This window comes from Trematomus bernacchii, unplaced genomic scaffold, assembly GCF_902827165.1.
Source record: "Trematomus bernacchii unplaced genomic scaffold, fTreBer1.1, whole genome shotgun sequence".
NCBI classification, from domain to species: domain Eukaryota; kingdom Metazoa; phylum Chordata; class Actinopteri; order Perciformes; family Nototheniidae; genus Trematomus; species Trematomus bernacchii.
The window spans coordinates 2150423-2177667 of NW_022987547.1; the positions used below are offsets into that span (position 1 = coordinate 2150423).

At 40.2% G+C, this 27245-nt stretch overlaps 2 protein-coding genes across 2 annotated transcripts; both read right to left on the reverse strand.

The window, feature by feature from the left end:
- Positions 1 to 1974: 1974 nt before the first annotated feature.
- slc27a4 (solute carrier family 27 member 4) lies at positions 1975 to 17281 on the reverse strand. The gene is made up of 14 exons (XM_034122905.1): positions 16889 to 17281; positions 15291 to 15452; positions 12913 to 13123; positions 12074 to 12257; positions 10360 to 10518; positions 8645 to 8714; positions 8365 to 8456; positions 8059 to 8168; positions 7586 to 7795; positions 7196 to 7322; positions 6824 to 6961; positions 6567 to 6731; positions 3933 to 4079; positions 1975 to 3425 (listed from the first exon to the last, which is right to left on the reverse strand). Exons 2-14 carry the CDS (start codon positions 15449 to 15451, stop codon positions 3268 to 3270), a joined length of 1932 nt encoding a protein of 643 aa, XP_033978796.1. The 5' UTR covers position 15452; positions 16889 to 17281; the 3' UTR covers positions 1975 to 3267.
- A 1227-nt stretch (positions 17282 to 18508) lies between these two features.
- Positions 18509 to 24995, reverse strand: swi5 (SWI5 homologous recombination repair protein). Its single transcript, XM_034122956.1, has 5 exons — positions 24776 to 24995; positions 23822 to 23870; positions 23547 to 23650; positions 22812 to 22906; positions 18509 to 19833 (listed from the first exon to the last, which is right to left on the reverse strand). Exons 1-5 carry the CDS (start codon positions 24871 to 24873, stop codon positions 19769 to 19771), a joined length of 411 nt encoding a protein of 136 aa, XP_033978847.1. The 5' UTR covers positions 24874 to 24995; the 3' UTR covers positions 18509 to 19768.
- Positions 24996 to 27245: the final 2250 nt, after the last annotated feature.

Genomic DNA, 27245 nt, shown 5'->3' on the forward strand with positions numbered 1-27245 from the left:
TCGTTAAAGAATAAATACAAGTGAGAGAGGGACTCTTTGCACAACAGAGGAAGCAGGACTGAGTCTCAATCGGTCAAGCGGCTAAATTGGACTTTTCCCCCCCAATCAGGGAAATTATAGGTCAGAGCGACTTTGTCGACTAGCCGTCAAGGTCAACAGTGTCAGTGCAAGGTATGAACGAAGAATAGCCGTTTGAACGTTTCGAGAATAAACCTGCAGGAGCAAAATAAGCCAACGTTTTGCAGTTACACTACGGCAGCCTGGCTGTACTGTAGGTGCAAAAGTAAGACAAGAAGTCACAGGGTAATGGCAGACTACGCATAACACACAAAATATATTTCAGAAAAGTTTGGAGTGTGTAGTTGGAGCATTTATGTTACCAGACCTTGCCAATAACTCACCAAAAAATCCTCCATCAAACTCCACTTTTAAACATCTGAAATAGCGAGTCTGACAGGATCGCAGCAAGATGGAGCATACATAGTGGATAATGGAGGACTGATATCTGACAGGGGGTGCAGCTTGAAGAGAAGGGGTGAAAGGTCACGGAAAAAGAGCGGGAAGAGGTTGGAGATAGATGAGTTAAAGAGGATTGGGGCGGTTGGCAGACACATGATAAAAGGCTTAGAATAAAAGGTGCTAAGCAAAAGGAAAGTTGGATGAGCAATAGACCAAAAGAAGATGGCAGGATGAAGGCGTCAGTTGTTGGACTGCCCTGGATTTTCAAAATGAAAGCATGGGCTCCCTTTATTTAGGCCTACTTTTCTGGGAACTTCAAGAGGGACAAATGACAATACGGTAGCTAGAAGCTGAATAAGTCAAGCAGGGATGCATGATATGTCGGGCCGATAAATTATTGGCAGATAATGGTAAACGTATATTATGTATTGTTCCTATACCTAAATTAGTTAATCCTAAAAAGCCCAATTGCTTATGTTTAAAAATGTTGACTTGACGTGTGTTTTGAAATATATTATTTTGAATTCTTAAGCTAAACGTTTATGTTCTATTAAAGCCAAGTTTAGAAAGACCTCAACCTCATGAACTTAAATATGTATTTATTTAGATATCTTATGCTTGTTATTCATTTGTATTTTTTTTAATGACAAACATAATGAACATTCATTGTTTTCTTGTGTTAAAAATTGTGATTTAGATTTGGTTAGGTGAGATTTAATATCAAGTCATCTTTGCTCTCTACACCTATCAAGCCTTATCCTTTTAAAATACAAACATTTGAAATTATAGATTATTTCATCGTTATCGGCCATAAACAGCAGGGAAGGAATCCATATCGTGCATCCCCAGGAAATAGTCCAACTTAAGGAGAAGTTTGAGAATCTGTGGGCCAGGGCCTGTGAATCTGGGAGGAGAACTCACAGTAAGGCACAGTGCTCTGCTCGTGTGGTAGATGATGCTCATTCATGCTGCTACAACCTCTGACGACAGCTACTGCAAACAACAGACAAAACATTGATGACGAAGCACATTTCCCCCTCTTCTACTGTTCCATTTGAAATGCATCCTCCACCGTGAATGAGTCCCCCACTCCCGCCTTTATATCTTTCGGCTCTTTTGAATGTGGCAGAACATCCCTCTTAGCAACAGAACAAAGTTGAAAACACAAGTCCTCGCTGATCAGGCGATTTGGTGCTTCACCCACACACACACACACACACACACACACACACACACACACACACACACACACACACACACACACACACACACACACACACACACACACACACACACACACACACACACACACACACACACACACACACACACACACACACACACACACACACACACACACACACCACACACACACACACACACACACACACACACACACACACACCACACACACACACACACACACACACACACACACACACACACACACACACACACACACACACACACACACACCCACACACACACACACACACCACACACACACACACACACACACACACACACACACACACACACACACACACACACACACACACACACACACACACACACACACACCTTTAAGGACCAAACCTGCACAATACAGCCGCACACACACCCTGCATGTAGGCTCAGTAGCTCCATGGTTTTAGGCCAGGATTTAAATCAGATCACTTTGTTTTCCAGCAACTGAAAATGCATTCCGCAGCTTCATTTTTGAGGACTCCCAACAGTTACGATTTGGATTAACGTAAAGCAAAACAATACCTGATACATCTGCACTATATCAAAAAGAGAAAGCTCTTGCAACAACATAAATGACTAAAGATCAAATTCTCTTAAATATGTAAACAAACACTACAACTTAAATATATTTGGTGTGATGCAGACATATTTAAATACAAAGCTTGGTTTTATATCAGCTCTCCTGTGGTGCGGCTGATTATTGCACTGCAAACGCTGGAGTCCTATTGCACTTCAGTGGATCTTTCACTGGTCTGATTTCACTTCTGTAACTGTCAAAGGCTTTTCCAATCAAATTGTTCCCTTAAACTCAAGCTCTACAGTATGATTGGGAGAATTGGAGACAATAGCCCAGAGAAAAACCTTCATAAAGCGAATCTAGATAGATAGAAGCTGTTTTTATCACACAGGTTTGTCACTTCTGGCTGATTGTGCAGGTGAAGTCAACGGTAGTGTCTCCAGTCTTTCACAAAACATCAAAAAGAGAGACAGTTTAAGTCCTCATAGGTCCCTCTGCTTTCCCACACACACACACACTTTCTGTCCAGGCTCCTTCTCAGCATCCTCAAAGTCTGTTGATATCTGTGGTTTAAAAGTTTTTGCATTCTGTATGCCAGGTGCTCCGTTTGTCCCCCAGCATCACATGGTGGTTTGACGGACAGGGATGAAGAGGCGTGTCTGTTAGAAAAGGGTGTGGACAGGGGGTGGTGTGGCTCTGAAGAGACGTTTTACCAAAGAGACCGGGTTCCTGGGTTTGTGCCTCTCTGTTTTTTGCTGAGGTAGCGAGAGGAGTTGCCGGGGACGGATGGAGTAATGCTGCATGTGTGGCGTGCATGAATTTGCTTTTGGAGATTTTTGAAAGAGTGTTTTGAGGGAATACAATGTGTGTGTAAATGTGTTGGCATTTGAGTACGGGTGCAAGGAGTGTGTATGGCTGTTCATTGAAATGGTTTTCTATTATGGGGACAAGGTCCTGCATTCTGCTATCCTGGTCACTTCTTTTCTGTATCTGTGTGTGTGTGTGTCTGTGTGTTTGTGTAGATGTAGTGGTCAGCCTGCTCATCACAATTTCTTTTCCCCTGACAGTATGGAGCGGTAGAGCTCCTCGTCCAGCTGTACATAGCAACCTCTCCTGGAATCCAGGAAGTACAGTCTGTCTGACACCACGGTGGGGTCGAAGTTGTCCCGACGCAAGTCCGTCTTCTGAAACTTAAACGTTCCTGAGAAAGAGATGGAGAGATTATGAAGATATTACATTATGAGATTAGACTGCCATTTAGCTGCCTCAGAACTGCTTTACCTTACTGTTTCACTGCTTTAAGAAAGTTATAAAAATGCACCACTATCTAAAATTTGCTCTCAAAAAGCAACTTACATTTGAAATGTATTCCTATACAAAGCAGTTTAGTTATACTCATATTATATATGTAGTTATACCCTATATTCTGTGCCTCTGGAAATGTTTTTGGAGAGGGACATGTGGACTACCTTGCCTAGCCCCAAAGAAGCACAGAAAATGAAAGGTGGGATGGACCACATTGTTTTCTGACTCCTTGTTGGGGCAGTTTTAAATAAAACTGTCAGCTAAATTGTATTGTAATTATTTAAAAGTAAAATAAAACTAGCTAAAAAGGTTTGAGGTTTATTTTAGAAAACCCTTTAATACCAGCCTGTTTTCAAATTGCACAGAAGTAAAACTGTTCGCTTCGGAAAATGTCATTTTTTACCTGTCTTGTCGACCTCTGGCAGGAAGCGAAGGAACACAGGTCTGGCGTACGGAGGGATAGCTTTGTCCATGTCCTTCACAAACTTCTCCAGGTCAGTGGAGTGAGATGGATCAGCGATGGCGGCCATTCCAGCCTTTCCCTCTGCTCCTGTGCACACAGACAGCGGGGGGGATTAGATCTGTGGACTGCTGAGGTCCAAGGTCACACAGATGCTTGTGTTTGGCCTGTAAAGCCTGGGCATAACCCTCCTCATGACTTCAAACCGGATCTTACTTCCCCTCATGTACTGCTAGTTCTTAAAGACATTGTGAAAAAATGAGAGTTTTTGCAAGGCACAATTGTCTAGCTTGGTTCTCTGTAAAAACTGATTTATATTCTCTATTTATTACTCTTATTTATCAAAAAAATTACTATTTTACACAGACTTCATAAAACGGAAGGGTCATGTACAGAGCTAAGCATAATTGAAATATACTCTCTAGACATATCACACAAGGAAACAGCTCAATTTGATTTAACTTTTTTAGTAAAAATGCATCTTTTCCAGTGGCGACTGGTCATTAGGGGCAGGTGGGGCACAGCCCCACCTAGTGTCAGCAGAAAGTATTACAAATAATGATTACAAAAAATGCAAATAATTAATTAAAAAATATATAAAATATATTTTAAGATCATGTTTAATCATCTGATTCGTCTGTACATTGCTCTTGTTCTTCTAATTAGTGTCTACAGTGTGTGCCTATTGAGCTTTATATATACAGTCTATGCTATTGAGCTGTTTAGAGCCATGTGGGACAAAACCTGATCATGCCCCTCCCTCTCACTGTCTAAGTGAACGGTGACTGTAAAAACTACACTGCGCATGCTCAGAGTATTTTCCTATTTAATGTGTGTGACAAAAAAATAATGACCATAGGGGCACTGAGCTGCCATCCCCACCATACGTCATCTCACATAATTCAGAGCTGATTGGCTGTAAGTACGTGTGCCGCGAAAAGTGTGGTGTGTGAAGAGGAGACGAGAGAGCTGCAGTGACGCGTCCTAAAACCAGGAAGTAAGCTGCGCATGGCTTGCCTCGACAAAAAAGCAATGAGATTTCTCCATAGGATTTTAGAAAATAGCTCGAAATAAGATCTGTGGGAAACGTACCTGTTAGATAAATGCACGTTTTGTTCAGCCGGATAATATCCACATGTCTACCCTACTTTTATAATTTTTGAATCATAAATCTATCGATTAGATTTATGATAGACTTTTGAAACTACAAGAAGATAAGGAGGACTTTTACAAAAAAGTAATAGACATTTTTGTCCAGAAGGATAGGCAAATGGACTTCATCTTCAAGTCAAGGTAAGACCGCCATTTTATTGAAAATGGGATCTTACTAAGAGAGAACAATTCAATATTTAAATGATAAAATTACATTTTTTGGGTATCCTTTTGTTGAACTGTCTGTTTAAAATTAATCGAAGCATCAGACAAAAAAAGCTTTTGAAAATAATATTATATTTTGGTTTAGGTCAAAATATAATATTTGTAAACCTGAAGAGTCAGTGCCAGTGCCTCACCAGAACCTCACTGCACGTCACTGCAGAAGCTTATATATAGACATCTACGTTTTTGTGCCCCACCACTTTTGTACATATAAAAACGCCACTGATCTTTTCATATACAAATGTGTACTTCAGAAACACGTTATGAACATAAAACTAATTTGAATGATGACAAAAGCCCATATCTTTACCGTAGGCATGTCTACAGTATCGAAATGTAGTTTGATTTGGATAAAAGTGTCACCCAAATACAATGTAATGAAATGTAAAAGGTTTTGTGGCTGAGACCCGAGTGAGTTTGTGGACTGAAATACAGAGTGAAACTGAAAACTTGTATGCATTTGGATTTGAGGATGAAATGGACCATACCCTTAATCGCAATGAGTTAGAAAAACTCGAGAGAAACAGATCATTGACTATTTAATTACCAGGAGTGGTCTTGTCAGTGTGTGTCAGTGTGTGTCAGTGTGTGTGTGTTGTGTCATTTTATGGTTATGGGATGTTAGTTAGTCATTGCATTGCATTCCCACTATGTAGAGTCTGTTTTGTGGACACCAGGGAGAACAGCTGCTGCGATGCTGTAGCTAATGTGGATCCCAATAACCTAAAACACTAATGCTCTTGTTGAACATCTGTTTGTGTGTTAGTGTTATTGCTCTTTCTAATCGACACTATGCATACTAGGATCTGCCCTTGTGGTTTAATAACGTTTATCTCTTTTAAATAATATCTAATCTAATCACAGTGGCTGAAAAGTGGCATCTGTATGTTGCTCTTGCACAGCCTCAACCACAGCTCAGCTTTATATGTAATGACCTTACAAAATTGTATAATTCATGTCCCAATAAATCAAGAGTAAGCCAAGACCCTGCAGCTGTGATAGTATTAAACACAGCATGGTGCTTGTGAAATATCTGCTCAGTATTCCATCCATCTTCCTTTACACACTGCAGTGACCTATTTATTGGGCCCACTCATGCACAGCTCCAAAACCAAAATAACAACTTTCTTCAGAAACATATTGAGGAAAATCTCAGAAAAAGAATACATAATAAAAGCATGCATGAATACGGATTTCTACCTGGTACTTCCACGCCATAGACAACTACATCCTTCATGTCTAGCAGCCTGCTGAGAGTCCCCTCCACCTCTGTTGTTGACACGTTCTCTCCCTTCCAGCGGAAAGTGTCTCCTGTGCGATCTTTGAAGAACATGGAGCCGTAGTCGTCCATGATCAACACATCACCTGTTAATAAGAGGGCAGAAGGTTGTATTAATTTAGTCAGTCAGCATAGGATTAAGGTTAAAGTTTGCTGTGTGTGTGTGTGTGACTCTAACCGGAGAGATAGGCACTGTCCCCCTTCTTGAAAACACTTTGAGCAATCTTCTTGCTGGTTGCTGATTCGTTGACGTAACCATCAAACCTCCGGAGAGGGTCATTCTGGATGATCCGGCCCACAAGCTGCCCAGGTTCACCTACAGGGAGAGGAAGAGGAGGACAGAATAATTGATGAATGGCAATTATTATGGCTTATCAAATGACCATCATCACACATGAAGCACAGTCAGGAGGTAAGAAAACAAGGTGATACTTTGGCAGTATTACATATGAAATGTTATTATATAATCTGATAGATATCAGTATATGGAATTTTTTACATTTAAGCTTTCCAAGTGTAAAACTGATAAGTGTGTATAGAGTAAACCTACCGGGTTTACAGGGAATACAGACGCCATCAGGTCCCCTAATGAGCTCCATTGTCTCCTCGTCCACCCTCACCAGTCTGATGGGGTAGATGAAGGGCAGAATGCGACTGTTGAAGCCACACGCTCCAACCTAGAGCACAGACAAAAAGTATCAACAAAGCAAACTAGTTTAAACCGGCCACAAAGCTGCAGTGCAATGTTAACAAATGGATATCAATAACGACATGTTTAAGAGTATTTCAGAGCAGAACAGATAAGAAAAGCCTCTGAACATAATGTGAACAGGTGGGGTGGAGGACATTGGAAATATTTCCAAAGAGGGTATTTTGCTACAGTTAAAACACAAAGAAAATCTTTATTTGGTCAGAGCTGAATTTGTATCTTCCTTCCCACCTTGTTGTCAAAGTTCCCCAGGCTGCAGTTGCACTCTGTTGCTCCGTAGAACTCTGCGATCAGCGGGATATTGAAGCGGTTCATGAACTCCACCCATATGGACTGGCGCAGGCCGTTGCCGAGTGCCATGCGCACCTGATGCTGTTTCTCCATGTCCCGGACCGGCTGGTTCAGCAGGTAGCGGCAGATTTCACCAATGTACTGCACAATCTGGAGGAGAGTGGATCAACATGGGGAGAAAAAACAAGTTTAGTGACGAGACGGAATACAGAGAAGAACTACTGATTTAATACCAAGATTACAATAAATAAAAGTGGATTCAAAAGGAATTAACTGGAGAATAACATTAAATCTTGACACTATTTTTAAGGAAATTGACAGGGAATACGTTTTATTAGCACCACTGTGAGATTGTGGTGCGCTGCTTTGCCATTGAATCTGAGGTAGTGAATCGTAATCCACAAAATACTTACGGTGCACTTATATTTGGCACAATCGTCCCAGAAACGTGAGGCGGAGAACTTCTTTCTGATGACTACAGTCATGCCATGGATTATACACTGGCCCACTCCCACAATGTTACCTGTGGAGAAAAGGAATATTTACATTTTCTAGCATTAACACGGATACATCAGAAGAAGTCAAGAACACTGATGGGGAAAATTCACAAAACGCTTAAACTGCACAAATAAGACAAAAAGCAATTGTGTAATTCTTAAAAGGTGACACATTTGCAGTTTGTATTATGAACTTTAAATCATAAACAGTTATATTTTTACCTGCAGAGTGGTAGAGTGGAAGGCAATCATAGAGCACATCGTCTGAAGTCATCCTAAAGCCATAATATACCAAAGCTGCCATGCGGTAGTACCTGAAAAGCAGGTGAGGAAGGGAAACAAGTTGAAACAAGTTGAAACAAGTTGAAACAAGATGAAACAAGTTGAAACAAAGCCAACAAGTCTCTTCAATTCTCTTTGAACAGTTGTAATGCTATGAAAGTACATGAAAGTGACATGGATCAACAAAGAGAGCAGCTGCAGTCCCTGTGTGTCCTCCTACCTGCTGTGCACAACAATAGCAGCTTTAGGCATCCCAGTGGTTCCCGACGTGTAGATGTAGAACAGGCGATCTGAAACAAAGAGCAGGGGGACAGTGAGATAAAAAGACAACAACCAACTGTCCCTCAACTAATTCTGGCAAGGGCTGGTTAGCAACTTATAGATGGAGATTCAAGACGAATCCCATTTTGAAGGTTGTTATTAATATTACGTCCGGGGATTCAGTGCAATGTGAAAGCAAAGGAGCCAAGTGGTAGCATAGCAAAACTCCTGCATCCATATCTATACAAATTGGCAATATATCCAGTTTAGGAGTGCACTAGAAAGGTGCACTTAGTAGAGTGCAGAGCTCCACCAAGTGTGTCTCCCTCTCCCAAACAAATAGGAGTTGAATTTCAATCAATGGTCCCTCCCAGCCCCTTACAGTCAAATGCCAATACAAATGAAGAAAATGGGGATTTATGAATCTTGTATTGTGCCTAACTTTAGTGGGCTGGAACATATTGGGTATGGATTCAATCTGCAGAGGCTCAGCTTCAATATGAAAACACACTTTCTATGAATGTCAGTTTTTTTTAAAGGCCAAAATGTGGTCTAAAACAGAAAAGTAAGGCTTTTTTTAGACTAGCCTTTAAAGAAATTGCCGATCATAAGAGCCAGGGGAGGTTGTTTGGCATACAATCATAAATGAACACAACTAGGCTAATGGATCGGTGTGTGAGATTATCTGTGCACAGACAGTCAGATATACAGGATAAAATGCATGATCATCCCACAGGCCGCCTGGCTAAAATAATAAACTCAGAAGAATGCAATGTCAACTGGATTATGTTGGCTAGGAGCTATCTTAATTCACATAAAATATTGAAACCCTCACTGAGTGGGTTGCTTGGCATAAGTAAATCAGCTGTGTGGGTGAACATGAGGTGAGAGCATGAACAAAGGTTACAGGTTTTACAGCTGCCTGTGTGGCTGTCAGCGATAACATATAGTTTAGTGTTTAGGAGCTAAAGTGAGGGAGCAGGTGGGACTAGATGCATGGAGTAAGAGTTCACCAATCTGCTTTGTGGATAGAAGGAAAAATGTAAGATGCTAAACATTGGGGACAAAAATGATAAAATAATATATCTTGCCACATTAGGTTATCGAAAATCTGAATCCAGGTTTTTCCTGTCAATTTATTTGTATGCTGTACAAATTGTGGAGCCCTTTAAAGCCAATGTGAGATATAAATGAAATGACTAACTATTACTAATATCGTCAATTCCATTTGTTCTCCTATTAATAAATGTTGCCTTAGAAACCAACATAATCTCAGGTGATGAGACACTAATAACTGTAACTGCGTAACGAGTGGAGAATTCTGGTTAACGACAACTTCTCTTACTAGTTTATCAGCAACATAACACTGACACTGTATTATTAATACACCGTCTTCATGAAAAAGTAAAAGTGTGTAAGAGTTTCATTTTAAGTATGAGGGATTGAGTAATTGCTTTGCCAGAAAAGTGTTAATCATCACTTATCAACTGGTCTGTGCTGCCATACTTTCAGTAAATGCAAAAAACCCCGTTTTGGACACTTCTGTGTTGTGTAGGTTAGAGTAGGGAGAGTTTTCATTACTGATGACCAGGACATCTAAACTAATATGATTTAAAATGACTCCCAGAAGCATCGGAAAAATGTTAAATCACTTTTAAATGTTGGGAGACTCACCTGTGAAGCAGCGTTGCGGCCGGCTGGGCAGGTGAGTTGGCGCGGCGTCCAGCAGCGGCTCCAGGCACTCGGTTCCCTGAGGGACACGTTTGGGGTCCCAGTCTCCGGAGCAAAACATCTGCACCTTCTTCCCCATTAAACTGTGGACCTCAGAGACCGCTGTAAGAACAAGAGGAACACATAAGAGTTAGTTGTGTCATTTCACTAGCCTAATTGAACAGGACTTTATGTGGTACAAATTTTAAGCACCACAAACCTGGAGTACTTTGCTTTATAGAAAGAGAGGAAAGATGGGGTGATAGAAGATAAGGAATAGGGGTATAGATTAGGTTAAAATAACTTGGGTTGTCCGTTGCAAGGTGGGGGAGAGAGAAAGAAAAGAGAAATCTTATGAGCAAAGCAGAACACATTTGGAACAGCGACCATATTTCCCCCTGAAAGAAAGACAGTTTGTCTCGATTTAAAAGGCTTATTTCATGCTGGCTCAGTACTAATGCTGCTGGCCAGCTCTGTAGCAAAGAGCCTGTATTTTCAATTACTTAATGGCATAAAAGCCCATGAAAAGTCCAGGATCCAAATACTGATCCATCAATCCCAGGGTGATCAGCTCAAAACTCATTCACCCTTATAGCTGTTGAGATCAGGGCTTTTCAGATTGGGCAGGGACCCAAAAGGAGAGTCGTGGGGAGATTGAAATAGATCCCTAATTTATGTTTGACCATTCAACTGAGCTGCTGCAATGCTGCTTTAGCAGTGGCTTCCAAGTCTAATGAATACCAGCCATGTTTAATAATACACTGCGGGGAAGTAGATCGGAATGGATGAATATTAGGGCCAGGCATAATGGAAAAGGAGAGGAGGGGATAAAATTGAAAATGGGAATAAATTGAAAATGTAAATTAAACTACTAGCAAGAGCGTATATACAGTATATTAAATGTTTGCCTTTATTCTCCAAATGCTTGATAAAATAAATCTTCTTTCATTTTGATGCCTGACCCTTCTGCTCTTTTGTAGGTTTAGACAATAGTACAGGCAATTATTTCATGTTTGGATATTCAAAAAACATCCCAAAACACATGTGTGATTATGCAATTGTTGATTTAAATGTTACATCTAATGTGTTTTTCTATTACTAAACACCTCACTTATAAAAGGTCAACACCATAACTGAGTGGGAGGCAAACAGAGATATTTTAATTATTTTATGGGCTGTAATTATTATTCCGTTCAAACAAGGGATTTGTTAACAGAATCGCTAATGTAGGTGACTCAACAGGGCTGGGTTTACATCAGCTTTGTTGTTTTTTCCCCATATACACCTAGTTTTAGCGTGTATCATTTATCTTTTCTCTGACCGCCGTAGACCTTGTACACCATGGCAGATAATGGAGACATTTCTTCTCCACTTCCCTCTTCATTACCTCTCCTTCTTCTTTCCATCCATCAGCCATTTCAAGCCCCATTGACTGATATTGAAGAGACACCTCCTCTGAAACCCATCTATCTTTTATGACCTCTGCTTTCCCCCTGCACCACTCACCTCTCTCATCACAGCGGAAACACAAGAGCACTCAGCAGCAGAAGTCAGTGCTGTGCATATTGTAAGCCCTCTGAGACAAATTCAGATTTTGGCAATACATTTGGAAATGTTACGACTAAAACAAATACATTCTGCCCACACTCTTATCTCTACACAACCCCTCTGATCTTACCATCATTCAGCTCTGAGCCATACACCACAGCTTTGGCATTGGAGATGGTGACACAGTGGACCAAGGCCTCCAGTCTCAGATTGAAGTTGATGAGAGCGGCCTCCACTCCGATCTTAGCCATGCCCAGCCAGAGGCCCACGTACTGGGACCTGTTCTCCATGAAAAGGGCCACCACGTCACCATCCTGAACAGAGAAACAACAAAAGTAGGGGCTTGTCAAGCTCATTGCCAACAACAGATTGACAAAAGTGTATTTGTATTCAACATGAGTCTCTTTAACAGTCATGTCATGCTTTCTCCTAGAGGGAAAATCTGAGAGTTTAGACATTTTGAGGAATTATGAATTGTTTTTTTTACGTGTTTTTGTTTCTCAGTAACTATAAGAGTTCAATAATGGAGACATTTTTTAAATTACTCCAGTATTGGGTGCGAGCACTCAGCCACTAAACGTCAAACACTGTTCTTATTGAGGGACAATCTGACTGTCGATGTACGACCACTAAAAGTGCTTGTTTTTTGCCACTGACAGGCTCAGATTGTTATTTAAGTGTCTCACCATTTTTGCAATTACATTGAAGCCCAATTTGAGGCTGTAGCACTTACTTAAAACTAGATCAATTTAAGAAAGAGTTGTCCCATTAGACAAAAACAAAAGTCATGCGAAAATAGGGGTTGATATCCAGGTTGAAAAACACCAAAATAAACCTTAATAAAAGGAGACTATCACTGACTCTTTATGTAAGTGTCCAACTAAATAAAGGTAGTGGTAAAAGATGTTTATTTTGCTACGGATATCTTTTTCCCAGTTTCTCTGGTGTATATTGTTTTGCAGGACTTACCCTGAAGCCCCGTTCCAGCAGCAGGTTGGCCACTCTGTTGGAGTATTCGTCCAACTGTTTGAAGGTCCACTTCTCCCCGGTCCCCTCGAAGATCAGAGCTGTTTTGTCCCCGTGGCGTTGCACAGTTTCAGCAAAGATCTTGGGAATGGTGTTTTTCTCTTTGAGGTGACGTCTGACATTCATCTTCACCTTCAATAGCACAACGGCCGCACTGAAGGAGCAAGAGGAAATATTATTAGTTTTTTTTGCAGCTGGGTAAAAAAACTCTTCCTGGTGTAATTAAAGCCAATTTCTTATTTGATGGAAAACTCAATCAAGTTGACCTGAAACTGCCTTGGTTTAGTATGTTTTACTACATAATATACAAACTGCATATACTTTCATTAATGGAAGTCATCTTCCAAGGAACACACGTTTTTAGATAGATTTCCTAGTTGTTCCTGGTCTAATGTCAACATTTTTAAAACAGTCTATAATGCAAACATGCAAATATATACTGTCTTTCACAAAAAAGATAAAGCTAGCTTAATGTTCATTGCTACAGTCGCATCACTTATCTCAATAAGTGTCTGATTTGTATGCTGTTTTACTAACTAATAAGGGTAAGCCTTGATATTAATTTATATTTTAAATTCATAGTGCACCATTAAAAGTCAATTTGCAGCAGAACTACAATTGTCATTCATAATATACTTTGATATTAAAAGCTAAACACTTTAAAGCTCGGCTACATTTACAGTAAAATTACTAAGGTAATCTTTTACCTATATTGCGCCAAATTTATGACATGAAGCATAAAACATCACGACAGATTAATGACTGGGTGGCTCCACAGGGCAAAGTCTGCTCAGATAGCAGATATCACTTGATCATTTACATTTATGGTGTAAAGGTAGAGATATTGGGCATTGTACTGAGCAGAGTGTCATTTCAGAAATATCATAACAGTCTAATGAGCTAGGTAGGCCATGGCAGTGATGATATTATTTCTACATATTGGCATCCTGTTGATCCAGATAAACATAATCTATTTATGCCGTTACAGTCATTTGGTAAGCACACCTGGCTGCAATAAAAGCTTTCAACCAAGGAGCTGCATGAACTTTACTAATTTCCTTCTCTAGACAACCTTCAAAGAGTTTATTTGTCTGAACGTCTACAGATTAGAAACTTTCACGGTCAACTTCAATATATCTTTGCTTTTTAGTACTGTTTTATTTTCTATTTTGAGATCTCATATTTATTTATTTTTCTAAAACTCCTCTACAATGCTGTTCAAAACGTATTCTAGCTAACACAAATGCTTTACAACTAAACCACCAAGTGAAAATAACTGCTCCTTGAAAAAAACTGAAATGTGAATACTAAAGTTGAGTTTCCATAGGGTTACAAAGTAGAGAAGTCTAAATGTATCTAAAAAAGGCTACATGTAATCATTTTCCAAACCCAAAACATGTTTTGTTCTGCTTCAATCCATATTTTTTGGTGTTTAGCTTTTCAAAAACAACTTAATAAAGCTTTTTGCTTTTACACCTGCCTCAACAGAAGAGAAGCTCAAGCCTATCTCGCAGTCTAACATCATTAAATTCAAATAAAAAAAAAAACTATATATTTTATACGAGCAGGTGCACATAACTAGGTAGCTGAAGCATCGGTAGTGAGAAGTAGAAGAATTAGTAAAGTCATGCTCTAAAAATAAACCCTTGGAAACTGATAATGTTATCTCTCTAACCAATAAGAGGCCATATTTACACAAAACCACAGAAGAGTGCTAATTATGTTTAGTCACTTTGGCTTATAGGTCAAGAAGAGGTCATAAAAGTTTTACAATTTCCTGTTTTAGCATTACTGCACCTATAAGGGTAAAATAAGGAAGTTAATCACAAACCAACTACTATGGTTACCCCAAACTGTAAATATTGGCTGTCGATAAGGCACCATTTTAGATTTTGCTTCTCCTTCTTTCTCTCTATTGTCCTACATGTATGTTGAAAATATTTCAGACTACCTGCCATGTCGGGTTTTGAAACGTGTACAACAGGCCTGGGGAGAAAGAAGCCTCATCGTCTCGAGTCTTTAAAAGTTGCCTTTATAAGATGATTTTGCAAGGCTTAACATGTGAGAACACTTTACTTGCACATGCCCCACCTGTGGACACAATTGCTTTTACAGTAATGAGCAAAAATGTGTCCAAAAATCCAACTATTGCCATACCGCAATGAACGGCACAATGCAAATTAAACTGAATATTCTATTTAAATGGGTTTTACCAACCCGAGGCAACAACTCAGGAGAAGAACATTTTGAATTTCAGTTGTGGGCACACATTGTTAAGCATTAGAAGCATGCCAACACATACACAACACCCCCATGCTTACTGTAAGTCTCTGCCAATTGTTTTGGCAAAAACGTGCAGGAAGCTCCATCCTCCGCTTCCCAGGTAGAAGATCAGGATGGCCGGGAGAACCTGGTACCAAGGCAAGCCCACCAGCAGTTTCAACACGAACAGCAGGGCTGTGGAACACCCTAGACGCATCATCCTGGAAGAAGGCACATACACACACTTACAATTAAATACATACAGATAATAGCTTCAGACCACAGAAACTGATCACAAATATTTTTAGACCAAACATCAGTTTAGTAGGAGTAAGGTTACATGCGGTTAAAGTAAGCAAAGACAACGGATGTTGAACATCTTCAAGCCAACCACTTAAGAATGTAATCTACTATAACTCTGTTTACACACCCCACGCCCATCCAATCGACTGACTCAGCTCTGGCACAGTGCGGGGCTTGCAGTAAAGGAGGAAGAGAATACCTATATTTAAGTGTATGTTGTCATGGAATCTGTAAGTGGTAATACACATCAGACATGTTTGAAGAATAAAACATATGAGTATTATTTTCCTGTGCAGTTGAATAAAACCCAAGGCTACGAAGACCTTGGGAAAGCCCTAACTCAAAGCAAATGTTCTGTAGTGTCAGCTGAGAGCAGCAGAGAATAGCATGTGTTGACATTGGTGTCCAGTGCCACCTGATAGCTAGGAAAATGATCCTAAAGCAGTAAACGATAGGTTGACATGACTTCTTATTATTTATGTATCGGTCTATGTAGAAATAAAGCTGCAGGGATGTCATTTCACAACAACTGGGCCTTTCTTTATAGGACATCTGTTTTCTGGCAGCCTTTTTTTCCAAGAGCCAAGATGCTGAGTGTATATGTATTGATAGTTCTCCCTGCATGTGGCTGTAATGTGATGATGGCAATAGGATAGCAATCCAATAGGTCAGCTAGCTGCTAAAACATAACGGTATGTGACAAATACAAATACTCGGAATGTACGACATGATGGGATTTGTCATACGTCAAGGGGAAATAATGCATTTAGAGAGCAGGAGAGAAAAAAAGAGCTTCATCATCCGCTGCTGCTGCTGCTGCTGCTGCTACACCCGGAAATTTAAAAAGCGCGTAGCATCATATTGCGGTAGTGGACGGGGAAATGATAGCGAGGCTCAACCCACCGTTAGTTAGACTACGCCTCGGCTAACCGTGCCATGTGCGCTCTCAGAAAGGCCTTCAATCGGTACCATGTTGGACGATGTTTAAGGTGCTAGCCTGATGTAGGTTATCATGGTAACAGGCGCGCCTGGGAAGCTGGATGCGCAGCACATAGTGCGCCTCGGCTTAAGCGGATGGACAGTGTGACAGCAGTCTCTTTTAGCAAGGAGACGCATGCTGAATATGCAGTCCTCGTTCACATAAATTACCTTTCATGGACCGAGAGCTGCCTGATATTAAAGCCGCCTCTCGTGTCCCGCCAGTGGGTCGATCGCCCACAAGGTTGACAGAGGACAATAACCAGGCTCTTTCCCTTTCTCTAGCAGATAATAATCATCCGAGGAGTCGAACCTCGCGGGGGGAGCTGCTCGGGACGTGGCCCCTGAGATGATCGAATTTATTTTGCGTACATACCTTGCACTCCTCGTTCACAGCATGAAATCCCGAACGTGAAACTCGTTATGTGCGATTCCTCTCCTGATCGGCTTACAGGCCAGCCTGGTCGCCCTGTCCGCTGCTCACCGCCGCTCGCTTGGCTTGACAGAGGCTCACACAGAGACGCACGCAGAGACAGACACACGCACCGGGATCCCCTCCTGCTGTAATACCACAACGAGCTCTCCTCTCCTCCGGTGGGCCGGGAGTCAAATACTCCTGACTGTGAGCGTCGACTTTGACCCCGCGATCATCATCCGTTCATTGTCACAATCATTGATATCATTTCTGGGTTCATTGTAGCCGATAAATTCGCTAGCAAGCGTAATTCAAATGACCTTATAATTTTCTTAGCTGCGCCCGCCCACCACCGTCAGCGTCCCATCAGTGCATCAGGAATAAGCGGTGACGGACAGGAGCCTGGGCCAATGGGGGATCGCGATTCTTCACACATCCCATCCGGCGGGGGCGGGGTTTGCGGCACTGGTGGAGAGGAAATGCGGCGCGGCCCTGCCTGCTTGCCGACGGAAACAGAGAAAGGGGAGGCCGGCTAGTAAAGCGGTTTCCACCCGGTAGTGACAACGAGACCCTAATGCGGAACAGTGTAAAATGAGCCTCACAAGCTCCATTCATCTCTACGACCCAGCTACAAGGTCTGTCACTGAAGGGATCCCTGCAGAATCGGGACAGGATGTCAAACCAAATCATGAAATACCAGTTATTTTTATGATAATCATCACTTTTGACCAAGGTTTACAATAAAAGCTAAAGCCCGTTAGCCAGCGAGCTGCAACCGAACGCCCCATCAGGCGATTGCTTGAATTTAAACGTTAACTGTGCAAGTGAAAATCTGCAAAAAGAAACAGTAGCTTTCACATATTCAAAAATGCCGAATGCAGGGCCAGGCAGAAAAATGATTATAGATGGAGCCTTAGCTTGTAGCTATTTTTAGTCTCTTAAAACTATGTTTTTCTGACTGACAAAAAAAACCACATATATTTATTCTGAATATTTGTTAGTTGCATCATTAATTATAATCAGGCCAAGTAATCAATTCAGTAGCTGTAAAAAAAAATCTCAAACATTGGTTGTTGCCAAATTATTGACAATTGTGTTGATTATGGAAACTTTGAAAAGGCACTTTGTAGGATTTCTTTAGAAAGAAATGCAAATCTAGGCTCAAACCAATACAATCCCTCTCGATCATCGCTTATCACCCAATAAAAGTGTGTGGCCCTCAAGCACTATGTGTGTATTTTATGATTGAGCTGTTTTTGTGACATTTCTGGGTGTTATCCTCTATAAAAGTGAACAGGTGCCAGATCTTAAGCAAGCATCCTAGAGGGAGAACATGCAGAAAGAAAAACATCCAAAGCTAGGGCGAAACACAAGTAGACAAAGCTTGTTCCAAAACAATAGTAAGGTTGACTTTCATTCGCTTGCAAGCACTGTAACCTTCGTTGAGCCGGGGAGGGGCCAACTTTGAATGTTGTGTTTATATCCGTCAAGTCAACCGACTAATCATACGCATTGTGTATTTAAGCAAATAAGTCTTGTAGAAGCCCACAAGGACACGATAGAAAAAACTCCGACCTGCTTTTGAATCACAGAAGGAGGCTGACATATCACACAGTGATCACAACAGCCATGTCATGAAACACATGGCTTTTTCAGGGAAGATTTCCAAAGAGACTAATACTATAAGAGAGTGCTGTAGGTCACTGCTGCAGGTTAACAGAGGTAATTTCCCAGGTGGTGTAAAGAGCCAAAATTAATAGGGACACATTTCTAAACTCCTGCAATATGTTGTCTGCATTTGCAACAATGCCAAAGACTGACCCCAGCATATGAGATGGTAAAAGAATGATACATACACATTTTCATCATTCACTCTCATAATTTTACACACAACACACAAACACAACATTATCAGGGTTGTGAAGCTCATCTGTCGCTATCAGTTCGAGAAGACCCACTATCAGAGGTTCCCAGACAGATAAGGGCACGCCCAGTACATTATGCAGCTAGTCAGCGTTTTGTTTGTACAGTACATATACTGGACATTTCTGTCAAGATATTTGGGGATTTTTTATGAATACAGGAAGCAGGCACCCAACCCTTTCTTTTTAGTTAAACATGTGGGGACAGACAGGAAACTGTAGATGACCTAATATCCTCTTCCCCTTACTAGAATTTTTTTAAGAATCTGGGTCAGATGTTAGCAAATGTGCGTGTCATATTTTGGGTTTAATTCAGCAGACAGGCCTGTTATAAAAGTCTATTAAAATTAAGTGCGTTTACTTAAATAGTTGGACGGATAAATATCAAATATTGTCAGTGTATTGTGACGCCTTCTGACAAAGTTCATAGCTGTTTGTTCCAAAAAAAAGGGTGCTATAACAATGATGCATCTGTACCTCCTGAACTTTAATAGTGCATATGGGAACACGCTGTCTGTGGGGGTCCGTGTGCCCTTTTTATTACAAGTTATTGTCATTGTACAAAGCATTTTATACTAGGAGTTAGTAATTATTTTTTACACTCTAAGTACTCTAGCATTCCTTTCCTTCCTTTAAAAACAAACCAAAGTCAGAAAAGTAATTAACATTCAGGCAGCCAACATGCATACCTTAATATTAACTATATTTACATAAACACATATGTCAAAACAAATGAAAGCCTTAAGTTCCTACTGAGATCTCTCTCTGTAAAAATGTCTGTCTGAAGGAGCCGCTTGAGTTCAACACAGACACATCTTTAGTCCAATCCATCATCTTATTTACAATTGGCCTTTTTGTCTTGAGTTCCTCTCTTATTCCTAGGAATCATTCTCACCACCTTCATTTGAACTTTTTGTCTTCAGTCGTCCAGTTCAAGATCAAATTGGCTGTAGAGATCTCGCGTGGTGGTCCCCCTCACAGCAGCTGCAAAACATAGCAAAGCCAGGGTGAGACCCTTCAGCAGATTACAGGGTCAACTCCCTCTAGTCTACTTTTCAAACAATTCTCAAAACACTGAGCAGACCACGATCGCAGCACCAAACAAATGACACACTTTAAACACAGGGCTTGTACTTGGTAAAAAGATTGTATACAAAGCTTTAAAGCGCTACTGAAAAATAAAAACAGACCACTTATTTATTTATAACTTATTTATGTGCATTCTCATTGATTACATATACAATCATATTTTTAAAATGAGTTTAAACCCTTCTAAAGCCTAATTTACAACATATGATCTAAAATATGATGCAGATTAGCCCCGCCAGCTAGATTTCTACCTTTGTTTACATCATTCAGCAAGCTACAATGCTGGCAAATGTGTCATTAGGAAAACTCCTAGATTTAACAGTTAAATCTAAAAGGTAAATCTTTAAGACTATAGGCAAAAATAGACATTTCTTGGGGGGTGTGACAATGACCTAAAGACAGAGAGATAGACGGACAGACAAAGGGACAGTTGTCTTTAGAGGGTACTGCAGGGCATCTCCTCTTGTCCCCTCTTTCCCTCCACAGCCCCTCTCTCTCAGAATAACAGCATAGAAGAGCAACTCACTGTTTAAGTGTAGACTCTTTGTGAACGTGTGAGTGTGTGTTTGACAGAGTGAGAGAGAGAGAGAGCAGGAAGGGGGGATGAGAGTGATAGCATGTAAAAGTGTATGCATGTGCCTGCATGACAGACAGGGATTGTATTTGTGTGTGTGTGTGGGTGTGTGTGTGCGCGTGTGTGATGAGAAAGACTGCCATTGTGTCAGAGGGGAAACACCATCTCCATTCACTAAGAGGTCATTATCATCCTGACTCTCCACTGTACTGTACGGAGAGATCATTTAAAGAGATAGCAAGCTTTTAGCTCACAGTATAGATTTAAAACCTGCATGAGGAGATCAGGTGTGTCTCTTCTTGAAAACAACTTTTAAAAAACTCACTTTTTTAAAGAATTATTTGTGATTAAAACAGTTTGTTTGTGATTTAATGCATTTAGTTTTCGGCTTCTAGTTAATTGCATTCCCTTTGTGTTAATAATATTTGTATATTTAAATAAAAGACAGCCCAGTTCTTCAGCTGAAGTGACAAAATAAGTGACACTACTTATTAACCAGAACTCTGTGTTGTGCTTGTGTCGCAAAGAATTAAACAGTGCATCAGGTCCATAATAATAATTTGACACCATGCGCAAGCAGGTGCATGTAAAGTAGGTAAAAACTCATGTTTGTTATGACACACACATACCGTAATGTGACTTGGCTGTGATTCACCAAAGCCTTCCTCACAGTGTGCAAGGTGTGAACTTCCACAACTTCATGCAGTTGCACCATAAGCACACAAATATAGTTTTAACACTCATTGTAGCGTAGTTCCTTATACTAGTGTGTGCCCTGATAGTCAGATTTACACAGTGTGATGCGGTGTCACAGGAGGTATGACACAAGTCCTAGGGAAAAGCTGAAGTGTCAACACAACTTTCTGATCTCTCTGAGAAAGAGACGGGCCTGCAAATGTTGTACTAGCTGCTACCTGATCAATGATTTAAGATTATGGTGACTATTTAACAAAGCACCCCAGATGAAATGGCAATGCAAGTATAAACAAGCTCGCACTTTACCCAATGACTTTTTTGGAAATAATCAGATTGATTTGAAGGTTTAAGAGGCATGCCAATTACATTGTGAGTACATTATGGGATAGTTATGTTTACATTTAGAATATAAATGTAAGACTTGGGCTTTTGATACACTGAGGAAACAGAGACACTGCTATGTTGCCCTCTGGTGGCTGGATGTACAACAACCTACATCTTTACCAATCTCAATGTACTGCAATCAGACTACTATGAGCTATAGTTGAAATACCTATTTAGATAATAGTGTATTCACATATTTTTTTTAATCGTGTATGCTTAAGTAACTTAAATGTAACTATTTGGCATATAAAGATTTAAAAATCATCTTACTACCTTCACTAAGGAGGTCATGTTTTAGTTTTGGTTTGTTTTTCTGTCTGGCAGCAGGACTCCATTCACGAGACAGATGCACATTATTTATGTCTCACTTTTGTTTACATTTTACAAGATAGTGATGCGATTGTGGTGCTGGAATAATTGTAAAAGTGCATGTGAACGCAGGCACCCTCTTGGGAACTCTACAACAGCTATATAAAGTGTTGTTTAGACCTTCTTAGCAATAAAAACAAGCAAATCTTCTCTGTAGCTTCTGTGTTGTTTTCACATAATGGTTTCAAGCTCATAATCACAACACAGTCAGAAGACCTACTTCCCAATTCAGGAGATTGGATCTTCCAAGGAGCACATATATGTACGAAGTCTGCGAGTGGCATTCTAATGTAATTTTTGTAAAGGTTTTTAACACCGATTTGTGCAGTTTGTGTTCCTTGGGTCGAAATCACACCAAAAAGAGACAAATTGTATGTTGAATCTGGCCTGTACAGAGTTTACACTGATGTTTCCAAAATGAATCATGGGGAGTAAAACATGAGTCGCATCAACAGACAATAAAAAAGATTACTCACTAGTCATAACTGAAAAATTTATTTTATCTGTCGTGGATAAAAAAAGGTCACTACTGGAGGGAAGAGAGGATGCGTCCTATAAAATGGCTGCTTTAGCAGAGAAGTCAGGCATTATATTATCCTATAACTAAATATTGGAGGTTGTTCATGTTGTTATCAAATTGTCACACCTCAGTTAGCTTGGAAGCCTATGACTGTGCCCCAGAATATGAAAAGCATTGTGCTTAATGGATCAAAATCATTGAGCTAAAAGTAGTGCTGAAAATAATGATCACGCTATTGAATAATACAACTTGTTCCCAAATTAGTTTTACTAATTGTAAAATGCTAGTTAAAAGTAGTGTATTGAAATGTCTAACTAGCAATTCTCTTACCTATTCGGCCAAGGAGAGACTGTCCAATGTCTTTGATGTCATTGTATTCATGCAGCATATCAATATGATGCTCCAGCTCTTCTACTCTGCATCCCCTAAAACACACACATACATTTCACACAAAAAATGATATTTAAAAACACTCATACACAATAACAGCTAACACAAAATTAAAACAACTTAAATTAGATTAATAAAACGATATGAAGGCAAAACAGGCAGCAAAAGCACACATTGACACACTAGGGCTTTGGCGAGATAGTGAAAATCAAATATCACAATCTTTTTGGGAACAAATACCTCAATATCATTATTGGGACACTATTGTAGGATAAGAATTTTGATAAATGATGAGTAATGTGCATATAATAAGTAAGTAGAATAAGTGAGTGGAGGGAAATAACAAACGAGCTACAGTGGTCTCGGAAGTTCAGAAAATGACCGATTTTACTGTAATGATGCCTTTAAAACCAGGAAAGACAATACTTAGACATGCTACAATACCCAAAAGCTAAGACAATACCTAGTCTCATATCACAATATCAATATATTGCCTAGCCTTAGGACACACACATGCATAATAGGTATTTTACGCTATAAATAGTGGAGATCAACCCTGTTGATTCCCTCCCTCTAACACTAAACTGAATCATCAACACAGCATGCCTACTCTCAACCTAAGATGGACCTCGAAGACAGAAATTGAGGAAGGAAAACACACACAGCTGTACTCACTCAGCCTCCAGCTGTGCTATCTCTGTGTCCAGCTGCTCTCTCCTCCTCTCCAGCTCTGCCACCTCCTCTGCAGGGCTAAGTTTAGCACTCTCAGGGACTTGAAGCTGTCAGGTGCAAAACCAACAACCATGATCCTGGGATACACCTGTGGCGCTACTTACTTCTCTGTGTGTGTGTGTGTGTGTGTGTGTGTGTGTGTGTGTGTGTGTGTGTGTGTGTGTGTGTGTGTGTGTGTGTGTGTGTGTGTGTTACTGACAGAGAGGGTGTTTACTTACAGGTGATTTGAAGTTGGAGTTTACTCTCTTAAACTTTGAGAATGGAGTTCTAAGGAAACACAAGAGGAAATCTATTGTTAGGGACACAATGCGTTTGACTTGATAAGAAATATATAAAAAGCTAATATTGAATATTATTTATTGGATTATAGCCCCAGTCAAAATAAACTTTAGATTTGAAGTCAAGCACTTAACTGTTTCTTTTATATGGCTTAATAATGATGATTATCAAACCAAGCAATACTCACATGAGGATACTATAATAAAATATCAAATGTATTGCTTTTTTTGTAAAACCAACTACTAAAATGTTCCAAAAAAAAAAATACAGCTGATTTTTCATAAAGATTATTTATATAAAATACAAAAAACACAATTTAATAAAATGATTATTTTCCTACTTGTCCAGTCAGTGTAGCAATACAATTGTGCAATGATTCACTGGATCACATTACATTGAAGCTATTGAAATTATCATTACTATTAAATTAAATTAAATACTACAAAGAAGTGCGTGTCACTGGATCACAAAACATGGACATCTTTTTAAAGAGCTGTGCCACATTAGACACATTTATCCGAGTTGATTAGCATCATCTTCACTAACATGAGCAAGCTAGCAATTCATTATTGACAAGAACATAGGTTTTGGGTTATTCAAACGGTAATACATTGATGGTCATTAAGTGAAATGTTGTCAAAAGCGAGGGCCACTGAGAACAGACAAACCGGAGTGAATATCTGACGAATATTCAATGTAAACCTAACTTCACTTCGGTTAATGCTAGTGACAGAACATGACATCTCATTAGGATTTTAAAGAAACATCAACGACACACTGATGTCTTAAATTGCCAACAAACGATTCAGCAATCCCTGATAATAAAGCTATCTTCGATGCTGGCAGACGATAGGTCGGCTAGCTAGCGTTGATGCTAACTGCTAACAAGTTACCTTTTCAGTGCTCCGCTCTTCAAGTCATTCCCTTCCGGTGTTGAAACTGAACACCTATTTGGACTGCAGTTGGATTCAGCAGACTGCTCAGTGTTCATACTGCCTTAAATGTTATGGAAATAGCGTAATACTAAGAGTGTAATGGTCTTTTTAATGCAGTAAAGAATACCTTATGATATGGACACAAAATAGGACGTTCGCATTTCGCGGCTGACGGTAAACAGACTCGTTCTGAAGACGGGATTGGTTCTTGAAACGGAGAGGCGGGACTTAAGACGATTTGGTTACCCTGGTAACAACCGTGAGTGACAGATAGCCCACGCTTGCGTGTTCTCAAAATATCAAACACGTTCAACATAACCAAAATAGTGAATTTGTTTTCTATGTATGGTAATCAGCACCTAGGCTAACATTTAAACGGACCACTTAGCGTTTCGTCTCCAAACCCCTTTGCTTTGGGTGTTCTAGCTTTCTTCTTTTGAGCACAAAGGATCAATCAAAACTGTCAACATAAATGTATTAGCTTGTTGATGGACAACTAAACCCTATTTCAGCTGGCATGTGTCAGAGAAGGCAGCATTCATTTTGGACCACCAGATGGCGAAATAGCACAATCTAATTTTACTTTTTTTCCCCTGCCTTCATCACATTTATCTGTTGATTCCCTCTTACAACATGCATATTCTACCCCTTTCTGTCTGTCTGAAACAACCCACTCACTTGTTGATTGGGGAAATCATAGCATAATCTGACAGTGATTTTGTGGCATTTATTCATGTGGCAATATAAACTGCTCACAAACCTATGCCTCTCAGACTGATTCAAAGCCACCAGTCAGAGCTCTAAATCTAAATCGGATTTCAAAAAAAGGAAAAGGTCATGTCCAGTCCACAAACACAGAAACACACACACAGACACATTCACATTTCCACCCCACATATTAGGGCCAGTACAGTTAACTGGGCACAAACCAAAGGAAATGAAACACAGCGAAAGATTAAGCTCTTAACAGAGAGAGATAGAGAGGGATAGAGGAGGGAAGACAGAATGTGTATCCAGAGGGGGTTGGTGTGTGTTTGTGGTGTGGAGGACATAAAAATCGAGTCCATTTTGCGTTATGTCCTCAGGATTCATTGCTTATTTATTAGTTGTTATACAGAGACAGAGAGGGTCTGGAATTAAAAATTTAGACAGGATGCATGGCCTTTCTCCTTTTAGAAATCACAAGATTACACACACTGGGCGGTAATGGCTCCTGCACGCAGTCGTGAGTGTGTGTGCGTGTGTGTGCGTGTGTGTGTGTTTGAGACAGATAGGAAGAGATTTGTGGAGGATGGCTGTTCCTCCACAACTCTGACACAGCAGTAAGCATCCATGTGTGTCTTCGTGTGTGTGTGTGTGTGCACATTGTCTGAATGTTTACACACATCACTGCAGGTTGTTAATTAAGGACACAAAGTCATATGTTTCCTTAGTGAGTGCAGCAATGACAGGGACTCTCAACTATAACATCTGCTGTCATTGTTAATGTGAGCAAGTGTGTGTTCGTGATCTTGGTTGTACTTGAGACTATAGTCTGTATAAAGTGCTCCTTCCTCTCTAATGTGCATCAAAGCTTGGGCCGCCTGTGTTTATTTTTGGCAGTGTGTGGTGAGGGGTCTCAAGAATGCCAAGATAAAGGACTTAAGTATTGGCAAGGATTTGACTTTTTTTTCTTTGTTGCAACTATGAAGAATTACCTTTCTGTGCACCATTTATATTTTCTTTTGACTTTTACAATAATATTTGATGTCATTTTTCTTAAGTGATCTTTGTGGGTTCTTTACAAAGTCCACACAGAAAGTCAAACATCAGCTACACATTTCCTTTTCTAATGTTGATAGACAAAAACAGATATTTCCATCTTCCAAAAACAAAATACCTATTATCTTTCACTGTTGATAAATGAAAAAAGGCTTATAGATAAGAGAAATTGAAAGTGCACATAAGAGGGAGATGGTGAATTTGGTTAGAAATGTAAGCAGAAGGAGCAGGAAGAGCACAAGGAATGGTAATATGAATATGACAAGAGGGTGAAACAGCAGGACAATAAGCGGAGAGGAGGAGAACGGGGAGGAAGCTTCTGTTGTAATGTTAGTTGGAAAGCCTCGTATCTATCATGTCCATAATTCATGGAAGACCAGCCGTTCCTCTGTATTGCATCTACATTTCACTGTTGGGGAATTATGACCAGGGAGCATAAAAAAGACATACACACATGCACACTCACACAAACTTACTATACTAAGGAGGGGGGGAGATAGCAGAGGAACAAGAAGAAGATACATTTGAGAAAGAGTGCAAAGGAGCTGCAGCAGACAGCAGGGTGTGAGAGTGAGCACCCTCCTGCAGGATGAAGGGGTAGATGAAGGGGATGATTCAAAGCATGTCATAAAACATCGATACACCTCGAAATGCCGCGCTACGAGCT

Excerpts from the sequence above, each read along its gene's own strand:
- swi5 (XM_034122956.1), bottom strand. The coding sequence starts at position 24,873 with ATGAACACTGAGCAGTCTGCTGAATCCAACTGCAGTCCAAATAGGTGT. Across the intron at positions 23,651-23,821 it reads ACTCCAACTTCAAATCACCT|CTTCAAGTCCCTGAGAGTGC; the intron begins GTAAGTAAACAC and ends TGCACCTGACAG. Across the intron at positions 19,834-22,811 it reads GTCTCTCCTTGGCCGAATAG|CTGCTGTGAGGGGGACCACC; the intron begins GTAAGAGAATTG and ends TATGTTTTGCAG.
- slc27a4 (XM_034122905.1), bottom strand. The coding sequence starts at position 15,451 with ATGATGCGTCTAGGGTGTTCCACAGCCCTGCTGTTCGTGTTGAAACTG. Across the intron at positions 12,258-12,912 it reads TGCTGGAACGGGGCTTCAGG|GATGGTGACGTGGTGGCCCT; the intron begins GTAAGTCCTGCA and ends TTCTCTGTTCAG. Across the intron at positions 8,169-8,364 it reads TCCACTCTACCACTCTGCAG|GTAACATTGTGGGAGTGGGC; the intron begins GTAAAAATATAA and ends TTTTCTCCACAG.